The sequence below is a fragment of the Oncorhynchus tshawytscha genome, linkage group LG21, assembly GCF_018296145.1.
Source record: "Oncorhynchus tshawytscha isolate Ot180627B linkage group LG21, Otsh_v2.0, whole genome shotgun sequence".
In the NCBI taxonomy this organism is placed as follows: domain Eukaryota; kingdom Metazoa; phylum Chordata; class Actinopteri; order Salmoniformes; family Salmonidae; genus Oncorhynchus; species Oncorhynchus tshawytscha.
The window spans coordinates 30,867,857-30,890,356 of NC_056449.1; the positions used below are offsets into that span (position 1 = coordinate 30,867,857).

A 22,500-nucleotide genomic window follows, 5' to 3' on the forward strand; every position below is an offset into this window, starting at 1 on the left:
GAGAGAGATACCAACACTGGAGAGAGAGAGATACCAACACTGGAGAGAGAGATACCAACACTGGAGAGAGAGAGATACCAACACTGGAGAGAGAGAGATACCAACACTGGAGAGAGAGAGATACCAACACTGGAGAGAGAGATACCAACACTGGAGAGAGAGAGATACCAACACTGGAGAGAGAGAGATACCAACACTGGAGAGAGAGATACCAACACTGGAGAGAGAGAGATACCAACACTGGAGAGAGAGAGATACCAACACTGGAGAGAGAGAGATACCAACACTGGAGAGAGAGAGATACCAACACTGGAGAGAGAGAGATACCAACACTGGAGAGAGAGAGATACCAACACTGGAGAGAGAGAGATACCAACACTGGAGAGAGAGAGATACCAACACTGGAGAGAGAGAGATACCAACACTGGAGAGAGAGAGATACCAACACTGGAGAGAGAGAGATACCAACACTGGAGAGAGAGAGATATTCTAACACTGGAGAGAGGGGCTGTGTGTCGGGTCATATGCTCACCATGCAGGGAGAGAGAGGAGAGAGGGGTTGTGTGTTGGGTCATATGCTCACCATGCAGGGAGAGAGAGGAGAGGGGTTGTGTGTTGGGTCATATGCTCACCATGCAGGGAGAGAGAGGAGAGAGGGGTTGTGTGTTGGGTCATATGCTCACCATGCAGGGAGAGAGAGGAGAGGGGTTGTGTGTTGGGTCATATGCTCACCATGCAGGGAGAGAGGAGAGAGGGGTTGTGTGTTGGGTCATATGCTCACCATGCAGGGAGAGAGGAGAGAGGGGTTGTGTGTTGGGTCATATGTTCACCATGCAGGGAGAGAGGAGAGAGGGGTTGTGTGTTGGGTCATATGTTCACCATGCAGGGAGAGAGAGGAGAGAGGGGTTGTGTGTTGGGTCATATGTTCACCATGCAGGGAGAGAGAGGGCTGTTGTGTGTTGGGTCATATGCTCACCATGCAGGAGAGAGAGGGGTTGTGTGTTGGGTCATATGCTCACCATGCAGAGAGAGAGGGGGTTGTGTGTTGGGTCATATGCTCACCATGCAGGGAGAGAGAGGAGAGAGGGGTGTGTGTTGGGTCATATGTTCATCATGCAGGGAGAGAGAGGAGTTGTGTGTTGGGTCATATGTTCACCATGTAGGGCGAGAGAGGAGAGAGGGGTTGTGTGTTGGGTCATATGCTCACCATGCAGTGAGAGAGAGGAGAGAGGGGTTGTGTGTTGGGTCATATGCTCACCATGCAGTGAGAGAGAGGAGAGAGGGGTTGTGTGTTGGGTCATATGCTCACCATGCAGGGAGAGAGAGGAGAGAGGGGTTGTGTGTTGGGTCATATGCTCACCATGCAGGGAGAGAGAGGAGAGAGGGGTTGTGTGTTGGGTCATATGCTCACCATGCAGGGAGAGAGAGGAGAGAGGGGCTGTGTGTTGGGTCATATGCTCACCATGCAGGGAGAGAGGAGAGAGGGGTTGTGTGTTGGGTCATATGCTCACCATGCTGGGAGAGAGTGGGGTTGTGTGTTGGGTCATATGCTCACCATGCAGGGAGAGAGAGGAGAGAGGGGCTGTGTGTTGGGTCATATGCTCACCATGCAGGGAGAGAGGAGAGAGGGGTTGTGTGTTGGGTCATATGCTCACCATGCTGGGAGAGAGTGGGGTTGTGTGTTGGGTCATATGCTCACCATGCAGGGAGAGAGAGGAGAGAGGGGTTGTGTGTTGGGTCATATGCTCACCATGCAGGGAGAGAGAGAGAGAGGGGTTGTGTGTTGGGTCATATGCTCACCATGCAGAGAGAGAGAGGGGGTTGTGTGTTGGGTCATATGTTCACCATGCAGGGAGAGAGAGGAGAGAGGGGTTGTGTGTTGGGTCATATGTTCACCATACAGGGAGAGAGAGGAGAGAGGGGTTGTGTGTTGGGTCATATGTTCACCATGCAGTGAGAGAGAGAGGGGTTGTGTGTTGGGTCATATGTTCACCATGCAGTGAGAGAGAGGAGAGAGGGGTTGTGTGTTGGGTCATATGTTCACCATGCAGTGAGAGAGAGGAGAGAGGGGTTGTGTGTTGGGTCATATGTTCACCATACAGGGAGAGAGAGGAGAGAGCTGTTGTGTGTTGGGTCATATGCTCACCATGCAGGGAGAGAGAGGGGTTGTGTGTTGGGTCATATGCTCACCATGCAGGGAGAGAGAGGGGTTGTGTGTTGGGTCATATGCTCACCATGCAGAGAGAGAGGGGGTTGTGTGTTGGGTCATATGCTCACCATGCAGGGAGAGAGAGGGGTTGTGTGTTGGGTCATATGCTCACCATGCAGAGAGAGAGAGGGGTTGTGTGTTGGGTCATATGCTCACCATGTAGGGAGAGAGAGGAGAGAGGGGTTGTGTGTTGGGTCATATGCTCACCATGCAGGGAGAGAGAGGGGTTGTGTGTTGGGTCATATGCTCACCATGCAGTGAGAGAGAGGAGAGAGGGGTTGTGTGTTGGGTCATATGTTCACCATGTAGGGAGAGAGAGGAGAGAGGGGTTGTGTGTTGGGTCATATGCTCACCATGCAGGGAGAGAGAGGGGTTGTGTGTTGGGTCATATGCTCACCATGCAGGGAGAGAGAGGGGTTGTGTGTTGGGTCATATGCTCACCATGCAGGGAGAGAGAGGAGAGAGGGGTTTGTGTGTTGGGTCATATGCTCACCATGCAGGGAGAGAGAGGAGAGAGGGGTTGTGTGTTGGGTCATATGTTCATCATGCAGGGAGAGAGAGGGGCTGTGTGTTGGGTCATATGCTCACCATGCAGGGAGAGAGAGGAGAGAGGGGTTGTGTGTTGGGTCATATGTTCACCATGCAGGGAGAGAGAGGAGAGAGGGGTTGTGTGTTGGGTCATGTGCTCGCCATACAGGGAGAGAGAGGAGAGAGGGGCTGTGTGTTGGGTCATATGCTCACCATGCAGGGAGAGAGAGGAGAGAGGGGTTGTGTGTTGGGTCATATGCTCACCATGCAGGGAGAGAGAGGAGAGAGGGGTTGTGTGTTGGGTCATATGTTCACCATGCAGGGAGAGAGAGGGGTTGTGTGTTGGGTCATATGTTCACCATGCAGGAGAGAGAGGGTCTGTGTGTCAGGTCATATGTTCACCATGCAGAGAGAGAGAGGAGAGAGGGGTTGTGTGTTGGGTCATATGTTCACCATGCAGGGAGAGAGAGGGGTTGTGTGTTGGGTCATATGTTCACCATGCAGGGAGAGAGGGGTTGTGTGTTGGGTCATATGCTCACCATGCAGGGAGAGAGAGGAGAGAGGGGTTGTGTGTTGGGTCATATGCTCACCATGCAGGAGAGAGAGGAGAGAGGGGCTGTGTTTTGGGTCATATGCTCACCATGTAGGAGAGAGAGGAGAGAGGGGTTGTGTGTTGGGTCATATGCTCACCATGCAGGGAGAGAGGAGAGAGGGGTTGTGTGTTGGGTCATATGCTCACCATGTAGGGAGAGAGAGGAGAGAGGGGTTGTGTGTTGGGTCATATGCTCACCATGTAGGGAGAGAGAGGAGAGGGGGTTGTGTGTTGGGTCATATGCTCACCATGCAGGGAGAGAGGGGGTTGTGTGTTGGGTCATATGCTCACCATGCAGAGAGAGAGGGGGTTGTGTGTTGGGTCATATGTTCACCATGCAGGAGAGAGAGGAGAGAGGGGCTGTGTGTTGGGTCATATGCTCACCATGCAGGGAGAGAGAGGAGAGAGGGGTTGTGTGTTGGGTCATATGTTTATCATGCAGGGAGAGAGAGGGGCTGTGTGTTGGGTCATATGCTCACCATGCAGGGAGAGAGAGGAGAGAGGGGTTGTGTGTTGGGTCATATGCTCACCATGCAGGGAGAGAGAGGAGAGAGGGGTTGTGTGTTGGGTCATGTGCTCGCCATACAGGGAGAGAGAGGAGAGAGGGGCTGTGTGTTGGGTCATATGCTCACCATGCAGGGAGAGAGAGGAGAGAGGGGTTGTGTGTTGGGTCATATGTTCACCATGCAGGGAGAGAGGGGGTTGTGTGTTGGGTCATATGCTCACCATGCAGGGAGAGAGAGGAGAGGGGTTGTGTGTTGGGTCATATGTTCACCATGCAGGGAGAGAGAGGGGTTGTGTGTTGGGTCATATGTTCACCATGCAGGGAGAGAGAGGGGTTGTGTGTTGGGTCATATGCTCACCATGCAGGGAGAGAGAGGAGAGAGGGGTTGTGTGTTGGGTCATATGCTCACCATGCAGGGAGAGAGAGGAGAGAGGGGCTGTGTTTTGGGTCATATGCTCACCATGTAGGGAGAGAGAGGAGAGAGGGGTTGTGTGTTGGGTCATATGCTCACCATGTAGGGAGAGAGAGGAGAGAGGGGTTGTGTGTTGGGTCATATGCTCACCATGCAGGGAGAGAGAGGAGAGAGGGGTTGTGTGTTGGGTCATATGCTCACCATGCAGGGAGAGAGAGGAGAGAGGGGTTCTGTGTTGGGTCATATGCTCACCATGCAGGGAGAGAGAGGGGTTGTGTGTTGGGTCATATGCTCACCATGCAGGGAGAGAGAGGAGAGGGGCTGTGTGTTGGGTCATATGCTCACCATGCAGGCTTCCATCAGCGCTGTGTGCATCTCATCAGTCTTGTGCTCCTGATCTGCCCCGGCCTCCAGCAGAAACCTCACCATGTCCAGATGACCTGAAGAAGGGAAACCGTTTCATAGAAATTGACATTTTGTTGTCTGAGACTCTGAAAGATGCTTTTTGGGGAGGGGGGGGTAACACTTGAATACGGGGACAACAAGTGAAGAAGACCTTTGTAGCAGGCGAGTGTGAGGGCGCTCTCCTTGAACTCGTTTGAGTGTGTGTTGATCCCGGCACCGTACTCCAGCAGAACCCTGGCCACCTCCACGTGGCCCGCACTCGCCCCCTCCATTAGAGGGGTGTGTCCGTTCTCGTTGTGGTCCTCGATGTTGGCCCCCTCCTTTAGGAGAACCTTCACCACATCTACGAAACCCCCAGCACACGCATACGTCAGGGCTGTGTTACCTACAGAGAGAGAGAGAGAGACCGTACGTCAGGGCTGTGTTACCTACAGAGGGAGAGAGAGACCGTACATCAGGGCTGTGTTACCTACAGAGGGAGAGAGAGACCGTACATCAGGGCTGTGTTACCTACAGAGGGAGAGAGAGACCGTACGTCAGGGCTGTGTTACCTACAGAGGGAGAGAGAGACCGTACATCAGGGCTGTGTTACCTACAGAGAGAGACCGTACGTCAGGGCTGTGTTACCTACAGAGAGAGACCGTACGTCAGGGCTGTGTTACCTACAGAGAGAGAGAGAGACCGTACGTCAGGGCTGTGTTACCTACAGAGAGAGAGAGACCGTACGTCAGGGCTGTGTTACCTACAGAGAGAGACCGTACGTCAGGGCTGTGTTACCTACAGAGAGAGAGAGACCGTACGTCAGGGCTGTGTTACCTACAGAGAGAGACCGTACATCAGGGCTGTGTTACCTACAGAGAGAGACCGTACGTCAGGGCTGTGTTACCTACAGAGAGAGAGAGAGAGACCGTACGTCAGGGCTGTGTTACCTACAGAGAGAGACCGTACGTCAGGGCTGTGTTACCTACAGAGGGAGAGAGAGACCGTACGTCAGGGCTGTGTTACCTACAGAGAGAGACCGTACGTCAGGGCTGTGTTACCTACAGAGAGAGAGAGAGACCGTACGTCAGGGCTGTGTTACCTACAGAGAGAGAGAGACCGTACGTCAGGGCTGTGTTACCTACAGAGGGAGAGAGAGACCGTACGTCAGGGCTGTGTTACCTACAGAGAGAGAGAGAGACCGTACGTCAGGGCTGTGTTACCTACAGAGAGAGAGAGAGACCGTACGTCAGGGCTGTGTTACCTACAGAGAGAGAGAGACCGTACGTCAGGGCTGTGTTACCTACAGAGATACCGTACGTCAGGGCTGTGTTACCTACAGAGAGAGAGAGAGACCGTACGTCAGGGCTGTGTTACCTACAGAGAGAGAGAGAGACCGTACGTCAGGGCTGTGTTACCTACAGAGAGAGACCGTACGTCAGGGCTGTGTTACCTACAGAGAGAGACCGTACGTCAGGGCTGTGTTACCTACAGAGAGAGAGAGAGACCGTACGTCAGGGCTGTGTTACCTACAGAGGGAGAGAGAGACCGTACGTCAGGGCTGTGTTACCTACAGAGAGAGAGAGAGACCGTACGTCAGGGCTGTGTTACCTACAGAGAGAGAGAGAGACCGTACGTCAGGGCTGTGTTACCTACAGAGATACCGTACGTCAGGGCTGTGTTACCTACAGAGAGAGAGAGAGACCGTACGTCAGGGCTGTGTTACCTACAGAGAGAGAGAGAGAGAGAGAGACCGTACGTCAGGGCTGTGTTACCTACAGAGAGAGACCGTACGTCAGGGCTGTGTTACCTACAGAGAGAGACCGTACGTCAGGGCTGTGTTACCTACAGAGAGAGACCGTACGTCAGGGCTGTGTTACCTACAGAGAGAGACCGTACGTCAGGGCTGTGTTACCTACAGAGGGAGAGACCGTACGTCAGGGCTGTGTTACCTACAGAGGGAGAGATACCGTACGTCAGGGCTGTGTTACCTACAGAGGGAGAGATACCGTACGTCAGGGCTGTGTTACCTACAGAGGGAGAGATACCGTACGTCAGGGCTGTGTTACCTACAGAGGGAGAGATACCGTACGTCAGGACTGTGTTACCTACAGAGAGAGAGATACCGTACGTCAGGACTGTGTTACCTACAGAGAGAGAGAGAGACCGTACGTCAGGGCTGTGTTACCTACAGAGGGAGAGAGAGACCGTACGTCAGGGCTGTGTTACCTACAGAGAGAGACCGTACGTCAGGGCTGTGTTACCTACAGAGAGAGAGAGACCGTACGTCAGGGCTGTGTTACCTACAGAGAGAGACCGTACGTCAGGGCTGTGTTACCTACAGAGAGAGAGAGAGACCGTACGTCAGGGCTGTGTTACCTACAGAGAGAGACCGTACGTCAGGGCTGTGTTACCTACAGAGGGAGAGACCTACAGAGGGATGGGGAGAGAGATCTCATACAAGCAGAAATCTGAACACTTTGGTTTGGACAAAAAAATGACAATAAATAACCACACACACACACACGGCAGATGGAAAAGGAGTGTGTATTCGTACCGGTGGAGGACTGTGCGTTGGCGTCAGCCCCGTGGACCAGGAGCAGCTTGACAATATCGACGTAACCGCCGCTCGCTGCCGCCATCAGGGGCGTGATGTCACCTTTAATCCCCCGGTCCTCCACGTTGGCGTGCATGGCCAGCAGCACCTAACAACCAATCACAGCAGGGGTCGGGGATTAGAGGTCATATAATGTAAATGTATGGTGTAAAGTGTTTGTGAGGGACTCAACCTCATCCTGACCTCACCCTCCAAAGAGACACTTCACCAATGACTCTCTCACGCCAGCACGGCACCGGGTTCTCTCACGCACACACTGCACCGGGTTCTCTCACGCACACACTGCACCGGGTTCTCTCACGCACACACTGCACCGGGTTCTCGCACGCACACACTGCACCGGGTTCTCTCACGCACACACTGCACCGGGTTCTCTCACGCCAGCACGGCACCGGGTTCTGCACCGGGTTCTCTCACGCACACACTGCACCGGGTTCTCTCACGCACACACTGCACCGGGTTCTCGCACGCACACACTGCACCGGGTTCTCTCACGCACACACTGCACCGGGTTCTCTCACGCCAGCACGGCACCGGGTTCTCTCACGCACACACTGCACCGGGTTCTCTCACGCCAGCACGGCACCGGGTTCTCTCACGCCAGCACGGCACCGGGTTCTCTCACGCACACACTGCACCGGGTTCTCTCACGCACACACTGCACCGGGTTCTCTCACGCACACACTGCACCGGGTTCTCTCACACACTGCACTGGGTTCTCTCACACACACCTGTGCGAGTTCATAGTATCCAGCAGAGCAGGCGAGGCAGAGAAGACTCTCCCCTTCCTCAGTGTGTTCGTTGACGCTCCGGCCCTCGTCTAGCAGTTTCCTCACAGCGTTCACGTCTCCGTCCGAACACGCCTCAGCTAGACTCCGGCTGAAAATAACCAGACTGCTACAATTACTGCCCCTGTGACAGCAGAACACACACACCTCATAATCACACTTCTACTATTATTTTGAAAGAAAAACTACCAGACATATTGATCACAGAGGTAACACACTGACTGATTGACATATTGATCAGAGGTAACACACTGACTGATTGACATATTGATCAGAGGTAACACACTGACTGATTGAAATGCAGGTTTTGCTATATTCAGTGGGTCTCACATACTTGTCAGCCTGGCCAGCGTTGAGTGGGTTTTCTGCTCGTGTATTGATAGATAAATGGATGTTGCCTGTTTGATTCCCTCCGTAAGCCAATCAAACAGGCAACACGTCAGTATAGAGATAAAGTAGAGTCGCAATTCAACGGCTCAAGACATACAGTGCCTTGCGAAAGTATTCGGCCCCCTTGAACTTTGCGACCTTTTGCCACATTTCAGGCTTCAAACATAAAGATATAAAACTGTATTTTTTTTGTGAAGAATCAACAACAAGTGGGACACAATCATGAAGTGGAACAACATTTATTGGATATTTCAAACTTTTTTAACAAATCAAAAACTGAAAAATTGGGTGTGCAAAATTACACAATCCATGTAGGACCATATCACCACCACCCTACCTGACACCCTTAATCTACTCCAATTTGCCTACCGCCCCAATAGGTTCACAGACGATGCAATGGCCATCACACTGCCCTAACCCATCTGGACAAAAGGAATGCCTGTTCATTGACTACAGCATAATACCCTTCAAACTCGTCATTAAACTCGAGACCCTGGGCCTCGACCCCACCCTGTGCAACTGGGTCCTGGACTTCTTGACGGGCTGCTGCCAGGTGGTGAAGGTAGGAAACATCTCCACTTCACTGATCCTCAACACTGGGGCCCCACAAGGGTGCGTTCTGAGCCCTCTCCTGTACTCCCTTGTTCACTCATGACTGCGTGGCCATGCAACTCAATCATCAAGTTTGCAGAAAACACTACAGTGGTAGGATTGATTACCAACAGTGACGAGACGGCCTACAGGGAGGAGGTGAGGGCCCTCGGAGTGTGGTGTCAGGAAACAGCAGAGGGAGCAGCGCCCCTATCCACATTTAAGGGACAGCATTGGAGCAGGTGAAAAACTTCAAGTTCCTCAGCGTAAAAATCACTGACAGACTGAAATGTTCCACCCACACAGACAGTGTGGGGTAGAAGGTGCAACAGCGCCTCTTCAACCTCAGGAGGCTAAATAAATTTGGCTTGGCACCAAAAACCCTCAAACTTTTACAGATGCACAATCGAGAGCATCCTGTCGGGCTGCATCACCGCCTGGTACGGCAACTGCAGTGACTGCAACCGCAGGGCTCTCCAGAGGGCCCCGGTGATGCGTTGTGCAGACCACACTACCTGCCCTCCAGGACACCTAGAGCACCCGATGTCACAGGAAGGCCAAAAAGATCATCAAGGACATGAACTGGCAGTGGCTCGGGTGGTTGATGTCGCTATCATCCAGAAGGCGAGGTCAGTACAGGTGCATCAAAGCAGGGCCTGAGAGACTGATAAACAGCTTCTATCTCAAGGCCATCATACACTAGGGATGTGATGGCTATGTAACGATGCACCTTAGAGGCTGCTGCCTACACAAATAGACTTGAAATCACTGGCCACTTTAATAATGGAACACTAGTCCCTTTAAGAATGTTTAAATATTTTTGCTTTACTCATCTCAGATGTATATAATGTATTCTATTGTACTGTATTCTAGTCAATGCCACGCCAACATTGCTCGTCCTAATATTTATAGGTTCTTTCATTCCATTCTTTTACTTTTAACTTTGTGTGAATTGTTAGATATTACCATACTGTTGGAGCTAGGAACACAAGCATTTTGCTACACCCACAATAACATCTGCTGAACATGTGTATGTGACCAATAAAAACTTATTTGATTTACAGACTGGGGTAGATACATACTTGTCGGCCTGGCCAGCGTTGAGTGTGTTCTCTGCTCTCATGCGCGTCAGGGCGGCAGCCGCCTCGTCCAGGGCACAGCTCACTGACGACGTCAGCCTCCGCAGCACCTCGGGATCTGCGAACGCTTTACCATCCGCAGTTGACAGTTTACCAATGCCTTCCGGGTTATAGGTCATCACAGGAAACACAGGCATGTGGGGCAAAACCACACCAATGAAGCCAGGCAGTTGATCGTAGAGGCAAGTCCAGCCACAGCCAATCCATGGTTAGTAGAGGCATTCATAAAGAAACACAGGAAACACAAGGGTTAGATCCAAGTCAGGAATACTGATTTGACGAGCTTCACTGTCTTGGGTGTATACACCGAGCGTACAAAACATTAGGAACACCTGCTCTTTCCATGACAGACTGACCAGGTGAATCCAGGTGAAAGCTATGATCGCTTATTGATGTCACTTGTTAAATCCACTTCAACCAGTGTAGATGAAGGGGAGGAGACATGTTAAAGAAGAGTAAGCCTGGAGACAATTGAGACATGGATTGTGTAACATACTGAGGGTGAATGGACAAGACAAAGAACAGAAGTGCCTTTGAACAGGGTATTAGGTGCCCGGCGCACCGGTTTGAGCGTATGGTCCACCACCCAAGTTGACACAACTGTAGGAAGCATTGGAGTCAACATGGACCAGCATCCCTGTGGAACGCTTTCAACACCTTGTAGAGTCCATGCCCCGACGAATTGAGCCTGTTCTGATGGCAAAAGGGGATTCAACTCAATATTAGGAAGGCGTTCCTAATGTTTTGTACTAGAGGTCGATTCATTTGGGCCGACTTGAAGTTCTCATAACAACCGGTAATCTGCATTTTTGGATGCCGATTACGGCCGATTATATTGCACTCCACGAGGAAACTGCGTGGCAGGCTGACCACCTGTTACGCGAGTGCAGCAAGGAGCCAAGCTGAGTTGCTAGCTAGCATTAAACTTATCTTACAAAAATAATCAAATCTTCACATAATCACAAGTGAACTACACATGTTTGATGATATTACTAGTTTATCTAGCTTGTCCTGCGTTGCATATATTCAATGCGGTGCCTGTTAATTTACCATCGAATCACAGCCTACTTCGCCAAACGGGTGATGCTTTAAACAAAAACACAATCGTTGCATGAATGTAGCTAATCATAAACGTCAACACCTTTTCCCCATGTTTACGACGCTCTTATGTCAGGACTAACACTGCCTGGGCTAGATAAACCCCGACTTAGATGGGAAAAAGATCTGGGTATTGATCTTGATGAGGGTCTATGGAGTGACCTATGCAGGGATGGTGTTACATCCACATTGAACTCCAGATACAGACTGATCCAGTTTAATTTCCTCCATCAGCTCTATATCACCCCATCTAGACTACACAAGTTCAACCCTGATATCTCCTCCCTGTGTTTTAGATGTGGCTCAGATGAAGGAACATTCCTCCATTCCACTTGGCAGTGTTCAAAACTACACGGTTTCTGGCAGGGGGTATGCGATACCATATCCTCAATTCACGGGGCTGCATTCCCTTTAGACCCGGAGGTCTGTCTACTGGGCAACTTTACTAACACCAATCTTAGGCAAAGCCATACTATAACGCTAACAGAAATATTGCTACGTATCGCCTTGAAATGGAAATCGGATTCCCCCTGCCAGTTGCAATGGGGCTATCAGAAGTTAATAGTTGTATCCCACTGGATTAAATCACTTACTGCTTGAGGAATAAGTTCGACATTTTATCTCCCCATCACATCGATATGGAGAATCTCCCCATCACATCACATCAATTAAATCTCTATATAATCCTTAATGTTTCACACAATATTATACATTATGTATAATATAATACATAATGTATAATATGTAGCTTAGAGCAGGTGACCAAATGATCCAATGTCTCATTTTCGGCTTCCTATTTCACAACAAAGCTTCCTTCACTCATGCTGCCAAACATACCATCCTACCGATCCTTGACTTCGGTGATGTCATCTATAAAATAGCCTCCAACACTCTACTCAGCAAACTGGATGCAGTCTATCACAGTGCCATCCGTTTTGTCACCAAAGCCCCATATACTACCCACCACTGCGACCTGTACGCTGTCGTTGGCTGGCCCTCGCTTCATTCTCGTCGCCAAACCCACTGGCTACAGGTTATCGACAAGTGTCTGCTAGGTAAAGCCCCGCCCTGTCTCAGCTCGCTGGTCACCATAGCAGCACCCACTCTACTTGCACATCCATCTTTTGCACATCTACCATTCCAGTGTTTAATTGCCATGTTGTAATTACTTCACCACCTTGGCGTATTTATTGCCTTAACTCCCTTATTTGACCTTATTTGCACTCACTGTATATAGACTTTTTTCTTATTTTTTTTCTACTGTATTATTGACTGTTTTGTTCATTCCATGTGTAACTCTGTGTTGTTGTATGTGTCTAACTGCTATGCTTTATCTTGGCCAGGTCACAGTTGCAAATGAGAACTTGTTCTCAACTAGCTTACCTGGTTAAATAAAGGTGAAATAAAAAAATAAAAAATTAAATTATGACTTTATATATAGACAATTTATTTTACACTCATCCGTTACTGTCACTGTCATATTGTTGTCTAATATCTTTTCATTTTTGTTTTGAATGTTCTTATTTGGAAAATGAAAAAATATATATTTTTAATAACCATCAATGCCTTTCTTAAAATCAATACACAGAATTATATATTTTTTAAATCTGCATATTTAGTTTAAATAAATTTGTGTTATCAGGCAATATTAACTAGGAAAATTGTGTCACTTCTCTTGCGTTCATTGCACGCAGAGTCGGGGTTTATGCAACAGTTTGGGCCGCCTGGCTCGTTGCGAACTAATTTGCCAGAATTTTACATAATTATGACATAACATTGGAGGTTGTGCAATGTAACAGCAATATTTAGACTTATGGTTGCTACCCGTTAGATAAAATACAGAACGGTTCTATATTTCACTGAGAGAATAAACGTTTTCGAAATGATCGTTTCTGGATTTTACCATATTAATGACCAAAGGCTGGTAATTCTGTGTGTTATTATATTATAATTAAGTCTATGATTAGATATTTGATAGAGCAGTCTGAGTGGTGGTAGGCAGCAGCAGGCTCGTAAGCATTCATTCACACTTCACTGCGTTTGCCGATGTCAAGCCTATCAACTCCTGAGATTAAGCTGGCAATACTAAAATGCCTATTAGAACATTCAATAGTCAAAGGTATATGAAATACAAATGGTATAGAGAGAAATAGTCGACGCGTCATAATTCCTATAATAACTACAACATAAAACTTCTTACCTGGGAATATTGAAGACTCGTGTTAAAAGGAACCACCAGCTTTCATATGTTTTCATGTTCTGAGCAAGGACCTTAAACATTGCACTTTTACGTTCTTCTCCAACAATTTTTTTGCATTATTTAAACCAAATTGAACACGTTTCATTATTTATTTGAGACAAAATAGATGTTTTTTATGTATTATATTAAGTTAAAATAAAAGTGTTAATTCAGTATTGTTGTAATTGTATTTTGTACAGTGTATGTGTACATGTTAAAAAGGTCTTCACACGAAGAGCAGCTCCACCTTCCCCCCCGAGAGGCTAGGAGGAAATGTAGACATATTGCCTACACCGACTGACCCAGTCCTCACAGATCTAACCCCAAGTGCCTGGGGTCTAGACTAGGCTAAGCTAGGAGTCTAGACTAGGCTAAGCTAGGAGTCTAGACTAGGCTAAGCTAGGAGTCTAGACTAGGCTAAACTAGGAGTCTAGACTAGGCTAAGCTAGGAGTCTAGACTAGGCTAAGCTAGGAGTCTAGACTAGGCTAAGCTAGGAGTCTAGACTAGGCTAAGCTAGGAGTCTAGACTAGGCTAAGCTAGGAGTCTAGACTAGGCTAAGCTAGGGGTTAGGGTGCTATCTAAAGGTCTAGGGGGCCAGCTAGGGGTTAGGGTGCTATCTAAAGGTCTAGGGGGCCAGCTAGCGTCTAGGGGGCCAGCTAGCGTCTAGGGGGCCAGCTAGCGTCTAGGGGGCCAGCTAGCGTCTAGGGGGCCAGCTAGCGTCTAGGGCACGGTTGGGTAACTCCAGTCCGAGGGCCTGATTGGTGTCACTTTATCTCCATTCCTAACAAAACACAGCTGATTAATCAAATGGTGTTCTAAACCGAGGATCATGATTAGGTGATTATTGGAGTCAGATGTGTTAGCTGGGGCAAAACTGTGGCACCAATCGGGGCCTCAAGGACTGGAATTACCCACCCCTGGTCTAGGGGGCTAGCTAGTGGTGAATTATAGATGGGGCCTACAGGGTGGCAGGGAGGGAGAGGACCGAGACGCGGGGAAGGAAGAGGAGGACCGAGACGCGGGGAAGGAAGAGGAGGACCGAGACGCGGGGAAGGAAGAGGAGGACCGAGACGCGGGGAAGGAAGAGGAGGACCGAGACGCGGGGAAGGAAGAGGAGGACCGAGACGCGGGGAAGGAAGAGGAGGACCGAGACGCGGGGAAGGAAGAGGAGGACCGAGACGCGGGGAAGGAAGAGGAGGACCGAGACGCGGGGAAGGAAGAGGAGGACCGAGACGCGGGGAAGGAAGAGGAGGACCGAGACGCGGGAAGGAAGAGGAGGACCGAGACGCGGGGAAGGAAGAGGAGGACCGAGACGCGGGGAAGGAAGAGGAGGACCGAGACGCGGGGAAGGAAGAGGAGGACCGAGACGCGGGGAAGGAAGAGGAGGACCGAGACGCGGGGAAGGAAGAGGAGGACCGAGACGCGGGGAAGGAAGAGGAGGACCGAGACGCGGGGAAGGAAGAGGAGGACCGAGACGCGGGGAAGGAAGAGGAGGACCGGACCGAGACGCGGGGAAGGAAGAGGAGGACCGAGACGCGGGGAAGGAAGAGGAGGACCGAGACGCGGGGAAGGAAGAGGAGGACCGAGACGCGGGGAAGGAAGAGGAGGACCGAGACGCGGGGAAGGAAGAGGAGGACCGAGACGCGGGAAGGAAGAGGAGGACCGAGACGCGGGGAAGGAAGAGGAGGACCGAGACGCGGGGAAGGAAGAGGAGGACCGACACGCGGGGAAGGAAGAGGAGGACCGAGACGCGGGGAAGGAAGAGGAGGACCGAGACGCGGGGAAGGAAGAGGAGGACCGAGACGCGGGGAGGGAGAGGACCGAGACGCGGGGAGGGAGAGGACCGAGACGAGGGGAGGGAGAGGACCGAGACGAGGGGAGGGAGAGGACCGAGGGGAGGGAGAGGACCGAGGGGAGGGAGAGGACCGAGGGGAGGGGAGGGAGAGGACCGAGGGGAGGGGAGGGAGAGGACCGAGGGGAGGGGAGGGAGAGGACCGAGGGGAGGGGAGGGAGAGGACCGAGGGGAGGGGAGGGAGAGGACCGAGGGGAGGGGAGGGAGAGGACCGAGACGAGGGAACAGGAAAAAACAGACTGCTTGTTCTGTTAACCTAGACTGAAGGACCTATTTCACAAGGAGCAAGACCCACTTCCCATCCAGGGAGGCCATCCAAGCCAAAATACTGTGTGTGCGTTGACACCAGAGATGTGGGAGAAAGTCAGTGCAAGTTAGAATGATCCCAACTCTCCCCCTGATGTTTGCCTCTAACCTACATTAGTGGAAGTAGAAGTTTCAAGTTGTAGTTGCCAAATGCACAAGTACAGTGAAATTGTTAACTTGCAAGCCCTGCACAACAGTGAAGTAAAGACGAAATCACACACAAGCAAAGCTGGATCACAAGACATAGCCATACAGAACGGAACCATCTTTGCAACAGAAACGTTTAGAAGTAAAACTGTTAGTGGGTGGATCCTGCCAGTCAGTGTTTCCATCACCACTACCCTCTGCTCTGCCTGTGTGACTGAGTCAAACCAGCCTACACCTGGCTGTCAGAAGGAGTTCACAACGTTGCCCCAGACGGGCAGGCAGGCCAAGGGAAGTAGTGAAGGGCTGAGGTCTGGGTGGTTGATGGTTGTATTTCCTGTCTAAACAACGTCACATGGGCTTTTGATAACAAGCATTATGGCTTATATTCATCAAAGCCTTCAGTTAACCAGTGCATCTTGTTCAACACAGTCAGCGACCTAGGGTTCTCAGAGGATTGTTCAGGCTGGTTTGAAAACCACTCACAACATGCCTTCTCTGACGTTACCAACAAATCTACCTCAACCTGCCTGCCCTCCTAACATTCTCATCCTGAATGGGTTAGAGCTAGAGTAGGGCTGTCCATGACACCCCCAAAAAATATTGGTCGACCGAGAGTCGTTTGTTCTTTCGAACAACCGATCAGACATTTTCTAACTTGTATTTTTCCATATAGACATCCTATGCACTTGAATAAAATCAACTATATGCACTGAGCGTGTCTGATGCTTTAAGCACACTGTCTGATTAAATCATTAAGAGACAATAATGACTAGAGGGAGTCCGACCGCAATTGATTTGACAGAACAGTGTTTATCACCCTGTCTCTCTCTCCTCCCTGCTACAGCGACCACCACAGAACAGTGATCATCACCCTGTCTCTCCTCCCTACTGCAGCGACCACCACAGAACAGTGTTCATCACCCTGTCTCTCTCTCCTCCCTGCTGCAGCGACCACCACAGAACAGTGTTTATCATCCTGTCTCTCTCCTCCCTGCTGCAGCGACCACCACAGAACAGTGTTTATCATCCTGTCTCTCTCTCTCCTCCCTGCTGCAGCGACCACCACAGAACAGTGTTTATCACCCTGTCTCTCCTCCCTACTGCAGCGACCACCACAGAACAGTGTTTATCACCCTGTCTCTCCTCCCTACTGCAGCGACCACCACAGAACAGTGTTTATCACCCTGTCTCTCCTCCCTACTGCAGCGACCACCACAGAACAGTGTTCATCATCCTGTCTCTCCTCCCTGCTGCAGCGACCACCACAGAACAGTGTTTCTCTCACTGTCCGTATTGCTGAAGCTGTAACATTATTACAGCCATTTGCGACTGAAAACTTGTGTTACCGAAATCACTGGTTTCGGAAGAAAACTTTCCCTCAACTCTCGTTATGGGACTCATGTAAGCATTAAATGCAGGTGACCAATAGGGCCGAACATATAGCATATCATCACCACATCAATAAATTGGTTATAAACTCTGAACACATGACAGCAAAATGGATGCAGAGGATGTGAGGAATAAACCTCAAAACTGGGGAATGTTTACTGGTTGCTCAGGAGGTAACAGGGAAGTTGGAGGTGTGGAAGAAATGTGACGAGTTGTGGAGATGAAGAAAAAGGAGAAAGCACTACATGTATATTATGTTGCCAAACAGCTGCTGTTAGATTACAATTTCACTTCTCTGACCGTTTGGAACAATGGAAACACTCAAATTATAAGCATACCAGAGTATTGTAACATTTGAAATAAATATTTTTTTAAACCTTTGTGTAATAAAGACTAAAACCATTTGTGAATTCGTGAATGCAATTTCTAAAATGGAAAGGTTTATTTGTTTATGGTAATTATTAAAGTGTTGCGTTGTTATTTTATAACTAAAATGCTTGAATGCATTTCAAATCATGACTCGTATGCTGTACGATGACATGAATGGTTGATACAATACCGTAGCTTACATAAGAATTTACATATACAGTGCCTTAGGGAAGAATTCAGAAACTGAGACATTCTCCACATTTTGTTATGTTACAGCCTTATTCTAAAATGTATTAAGTGGTTTAAGCACCCGGGATGCACGCACACAGGGAGAGGGGGGCTGTGTGTCGGGTCATATGTTCACCATGCAGGGAGAGAGAGGAAAGAGGGGCTGTGTGTCGGGTCATATGTTCACCATGCAGGGAGAGAGAGGAGAGGGGCTGTGTGTCGGGTCATATGTTCACCATGCAGGGAGAGAGAGGAGAGGGGTTGTGTGTCGGGTCATATGTTCACCATGCAGGGAGAGAGAGGAGAGGGGCTGTGTGTCGGGTCATATGTTCACCATGCAGAGAGAGAGAGGAGAGGGCTGTGTGTCGGGTCATATGTTCACCATGCAGGGAGAGAGAGGAGAGGGGTTGTGTGTCGGGTCATATGTTCACCATGCAGGGAGAGAGAGGAGAGGGGCTGTGTGTCGGGTCATATGTTCACCATGCAGGGAGAGAGAGGAAAGAGGGGCTGTGTGTCGGGTCATATGTTCACCATGCAGGGAGAGAGAGGAGAGGGGCTGTGTGTCGGGTCATATGTTCACCATGCAGGGAGAGAGAGGAGAGGGGCTGTGTGTCGGGTCATATGTTCATCATGCAGGGAGAGAGAGGAGAGGGGCTGTGTGTCGGGTCATATGTTCACCATGCAGGGAGAGAGAGGAAAGAGAGGGGCTGTGTGTCGGGTCATATGTTCACCATGCAGGGAGAGAGAGGAGAGGGGCTGTGTGTTGGGTCATATGTTCACCATGCAGGGAGAGAGAGGAGAGGGGCTGTGTGTCGGGTCATATGTTCACCATGCAGGGAGAGAGAGGAAAGAGGGTCTGTGTGTCGGGTCATATGTTCACCATGCAGAGAGAGAGAGGAGAGGGGCTGTGTGTTGGGTCATATGTTCACCATGCAGGGAGAGAGAGGAGAGGGGTTGTGTGTCGGGTCATATGTTCACCATGCAGGGAGAGAGAGGAGAGGGGCTGTGTGTCGGGTCATATGTTCACCATGCAGGGAGAGAGGAGAGGGGCTGTGTGTCGGGTCATATGTTCACCATGCAGGGAGAGAGAGGAGAGGGGCTGTGTGTTGGGTCATATGTTCACCATGCAGGGAGAGAGGAGAGGGGCTGTGTGTCGGGTCATATGTTCACCATGCAGGGAGAGAGAGGAAAGAGGGGCTGTGTGTTGGGTCATATGTTCATCATGCAGGGAGAGAGAGGAAAGAGGGGCTGTGTGTTGGGTCATATGTTCACCATGCAGGGAGAGAGAGGAAAGAGGGGCTGTGTGTTGGGTCATATGTTCATCATGCAGGGAGAGAGAGGAAAGAGGGGCTGTGTGTTGGGTCATATGTTCACCATGCAGGGAGAGAGAGTCTGTGTGTCAGGTCATATGTTCACCATGCAGGGAGAGAGAGGGTCTGTGTGTCAGGTCATATGTTCACCATGCAGAGAGAGAGAGGAGAGGGGCTGTGTGTCGGGTCATATGTTCATCATGCAGGGAGAGAGAGGAGAGGGGCTGTGTGTCGGGTCATATGTTCACCATGCAGGGAGAGAGAGGGTCTGTATGTCAGGTCATATGTTCACCATGCAGAGAGAGAGAGGAGAGGGGCTGTGTGTCGGGTCATATGTTCACCATGCAGGGAGAGAGAGGGTCTGTGTGTCAGGTCATATGTTCACCATGCAGGGAGAGAGAGGGTCTGTGTGTCGGGTCATATGTTCACCATGCAGAGAGAGAGAGGAGAGGGGCTGTGTGTCGGGTCATATGTTCACCATGCAGGGAGAGAGGAGAGGGGCTGTGTGCCAGGTCATATGTTCACCATGCAGGGAGAGAGAGGGTCTGTGTGCCAGGTCATATGTTCACCATGCAGGAAGAGAGAGGGTCTGTGTGTCAGGTCATATGTTCACCATGCAGAGAGAGAGAGGAGAGGGGCTGTGTGTCGGGTCATATGTTCACCATGCAGGGAGAGAGAGGGTCTGTGTGTCAGGTCATATGTAAGTACGTTACAGTAATACGACTAAACAGGATGTACTCTAAGGCCTTCAGCTCCATGGTGGTTATAGGAGGCTGCTATACTAAGTCTACTAATGATAACGACATGACTTATTATAATAATGATGATCGTAACAATAAGGATATGGAGGGTTATATTTATAAATAGAATTTGACAATGTGGAAGTGTAAACAGTAAATAAATGATAAATAATAGCTGAGAGGCTGTTCCAGTGGAACAAACACGTTTTCATCCCTTATCAGAGCAGAGAAAAGATTCAAATAAACTGACTTTGTAAAACAAAAAATATCCAACATGTTGGTGCTCACTGAATCAGTATTCTATTAAACAGGCAACAGAAGCAGCATTTGTCTTCTTTCTGTAGATATATATGGAATATTTATAAAGCCAGGCACATTTAACAGTTAGGCTATTGATTATAGACTTAATTTAAGTTGGTTTCCCCTCTCCTCACTTTTAAGTCATGGGCTGTTTTCTCCTGCCCTCATTCTGCTGCTGCCTCCACGGCATTGTTCTCTACACCAATATGCTGCTTAACTTGGCACATAGCAACATGGTCTAGGAAAAAACACCATTTCAACAGTGCACTGATGCGTTTCAGAACTGTGGACAGCGACCTCTATCCAACACGGGATGAGACAATATTTGCATTAGTGTGGCACCATTGTGCCTACATAATATAACCATATAGAATTTCAGTAGCACATAAGAGTGATGGACTGTACCATTCCCACGGCCTCCACAATGGATTAGTCCACTCAGACAGGTAAGACACAATGATTATTTATTTTGGTTTTGCCGCTGCTCGACAAAATACATCTTGGTCGACCAACAGCCCATCAACCAAACAGTCGACTAAATGGGCTCAGCCTTAATGTCGACACCTATAAATATCCTGGTATATGGCTGTACTGGTCACTGTCATTCCATAGCCACCTCACCCACCTTCAGGGTAAAGTTACATCCACCGCAGCAAAAACATCCTTCACCCACCCTGCCAAGCACAACCTTGGAACAATGAACACACTGCCAATCCTGGACAACCGCAATGTGGTTTAAAGGCCCCAAAACCTCCCTCAACCTAGATGTACTTTACCACACTGCCATGAGCTTTGTTACCAGTGCCCCTTTCAACACTTATCACTGTGACCTTTACAGCCTGGTCAACTGGCTCTGTTTACATACGCGACACTAGACCCCTCTACCTCGGCGTCTCCACTAGCAACCTGCTCTCTGCTAGATGTAGAGCTGGTTATTCCCGTCAGTCATTCCAGTGTTCTGCAGCCAGAAACTGGAATGAGCTGCGAAAGACCATCAAAACTTTACACATTCATCCCACCACCCCTTCAAAAACATTAACTGATCAATACACACCTGCTGATCATTCAGTCTGACACCACACTCCTTCAAAAACATTACCTGATCAATACACACCTGCTGATCATTCAGTCTGACACCACACTCCTTCAAAAACATATTACCCGATCTGCTGACTGATCAATACACACCTGATTATTCAGTCTGATGTGTTTTCATTTTTGCTGCCTGTTGTGGTATTTCTGCTCTAACCCAGTGTTAATGTTTCTCATTAGGGTGGCAGCTAGCCTTGGGCTAGTAACCGAAAGGTCTCTGGATCAAATACACGAGCAGTCAAGGTGGAATATCTGTCAATGTTTCGTTGAGCACATTTCCTGCAGGGACACCGTACTACTACAGCTGACCCTGTAATACACCTATCAGGTGTATGTGACAAAACACAGTGGGGCAAAAAAGTATTTAGTCAGCCACCAATTGTGCAAGTTCTCCCACTTAAAAAGATGAGTCCTGTAATTTTCATCATAGGTACACTTCAACTATGAGACAAAATGAAAAAAATAAATCGAGAAAATCACATTGCAGGATTTTTAATGAATTTATTTGCAAATGGTGGAAAATAAATATATTTGGTCAATAATAAGTGTCTCAATACTTTGTTATGTACCCTTTGTTGGCAATGACAGAAGTCAAACGTTTTCTGTAAGTCTTCACAAGGTTTTCACACACTGTTGCTGGTATTTTGGCCCATTCCTCCATGCAGATCTCCTCTAGAGCAGTGATGTTTTGGGGCTGTTGCTGGGCAACACAGACTTTCAACTCCCTCCAAAGATTTCTATGGGGTTGAGATCTGGAGACTGGCTAGGCCATTCCAGGACTGTGAAATGCTTCTTACGAAGCCACTCCTTCGTTGCCCGGGCAGTGTGTTTGGGATCATTGTCATGCTGAAAGACCCAGCCACGTTTCATCTTCAATGCCCTTGCTGATGGGAGATTTTTACTCAAAATCTCACAATACATGGCCCCATTCATTCTTTCCTTTACACGGATCAGTTGTCCTGGTCCCTTTGCAGAAAAACAGCCCCAAAGCATGATGATTCCACCCCCATGCTTCACAGTTGGTATGGTGTTCTTTGGATGAAACTGTCCTCCAAACACAACGAGTTGAGTTTTTACCAAAAAGTTATATTTTGGTTTCATCTGACCATATGACATTCTCCAAATCTTCTTCTGGATCATCCAAATGCTTTCTAGCAAACTTCAGACGGGTAATTGAAAGGTTGCAAGTTCAAATCCCCGAGCTGACAAGGTACAAATCTGTTGTTCTGCCCCTGAACAGGCAGTTAACCTAGGCCGTCAATGAAAATAAGAAT

The 22,500-nt window shown here is 49.3% G+C and overlaps 1 protein-coding gene across 1 annotated transcript in view; it reads right to left on the reverse strand.

The window, feature by feature from the left end:
* LOC112238554 (ankyrin repeat and KH domain-containing protein 1-like) overlaps positions 1–22,500 on the reverse strand; it is a 77,984-nt gene that overhangs the window by 32,314 nt on the left and 23,170 nt on the right. The window contains 5 exon segments of the mRNA XM_042303313.1: positions 4,592–4,686; positions 4,803–5,036; positions 7,188–7,335; positions 7,979–8,126; positions 10,099–10,255. Coding sequence (XP_042159247.1) covers positions 4,592–4,686; positions 4,803–5,036; positions 7,188–7,335; positions 7,979–8,126; positions 10,099–10,255 — 782 coding nt within the window.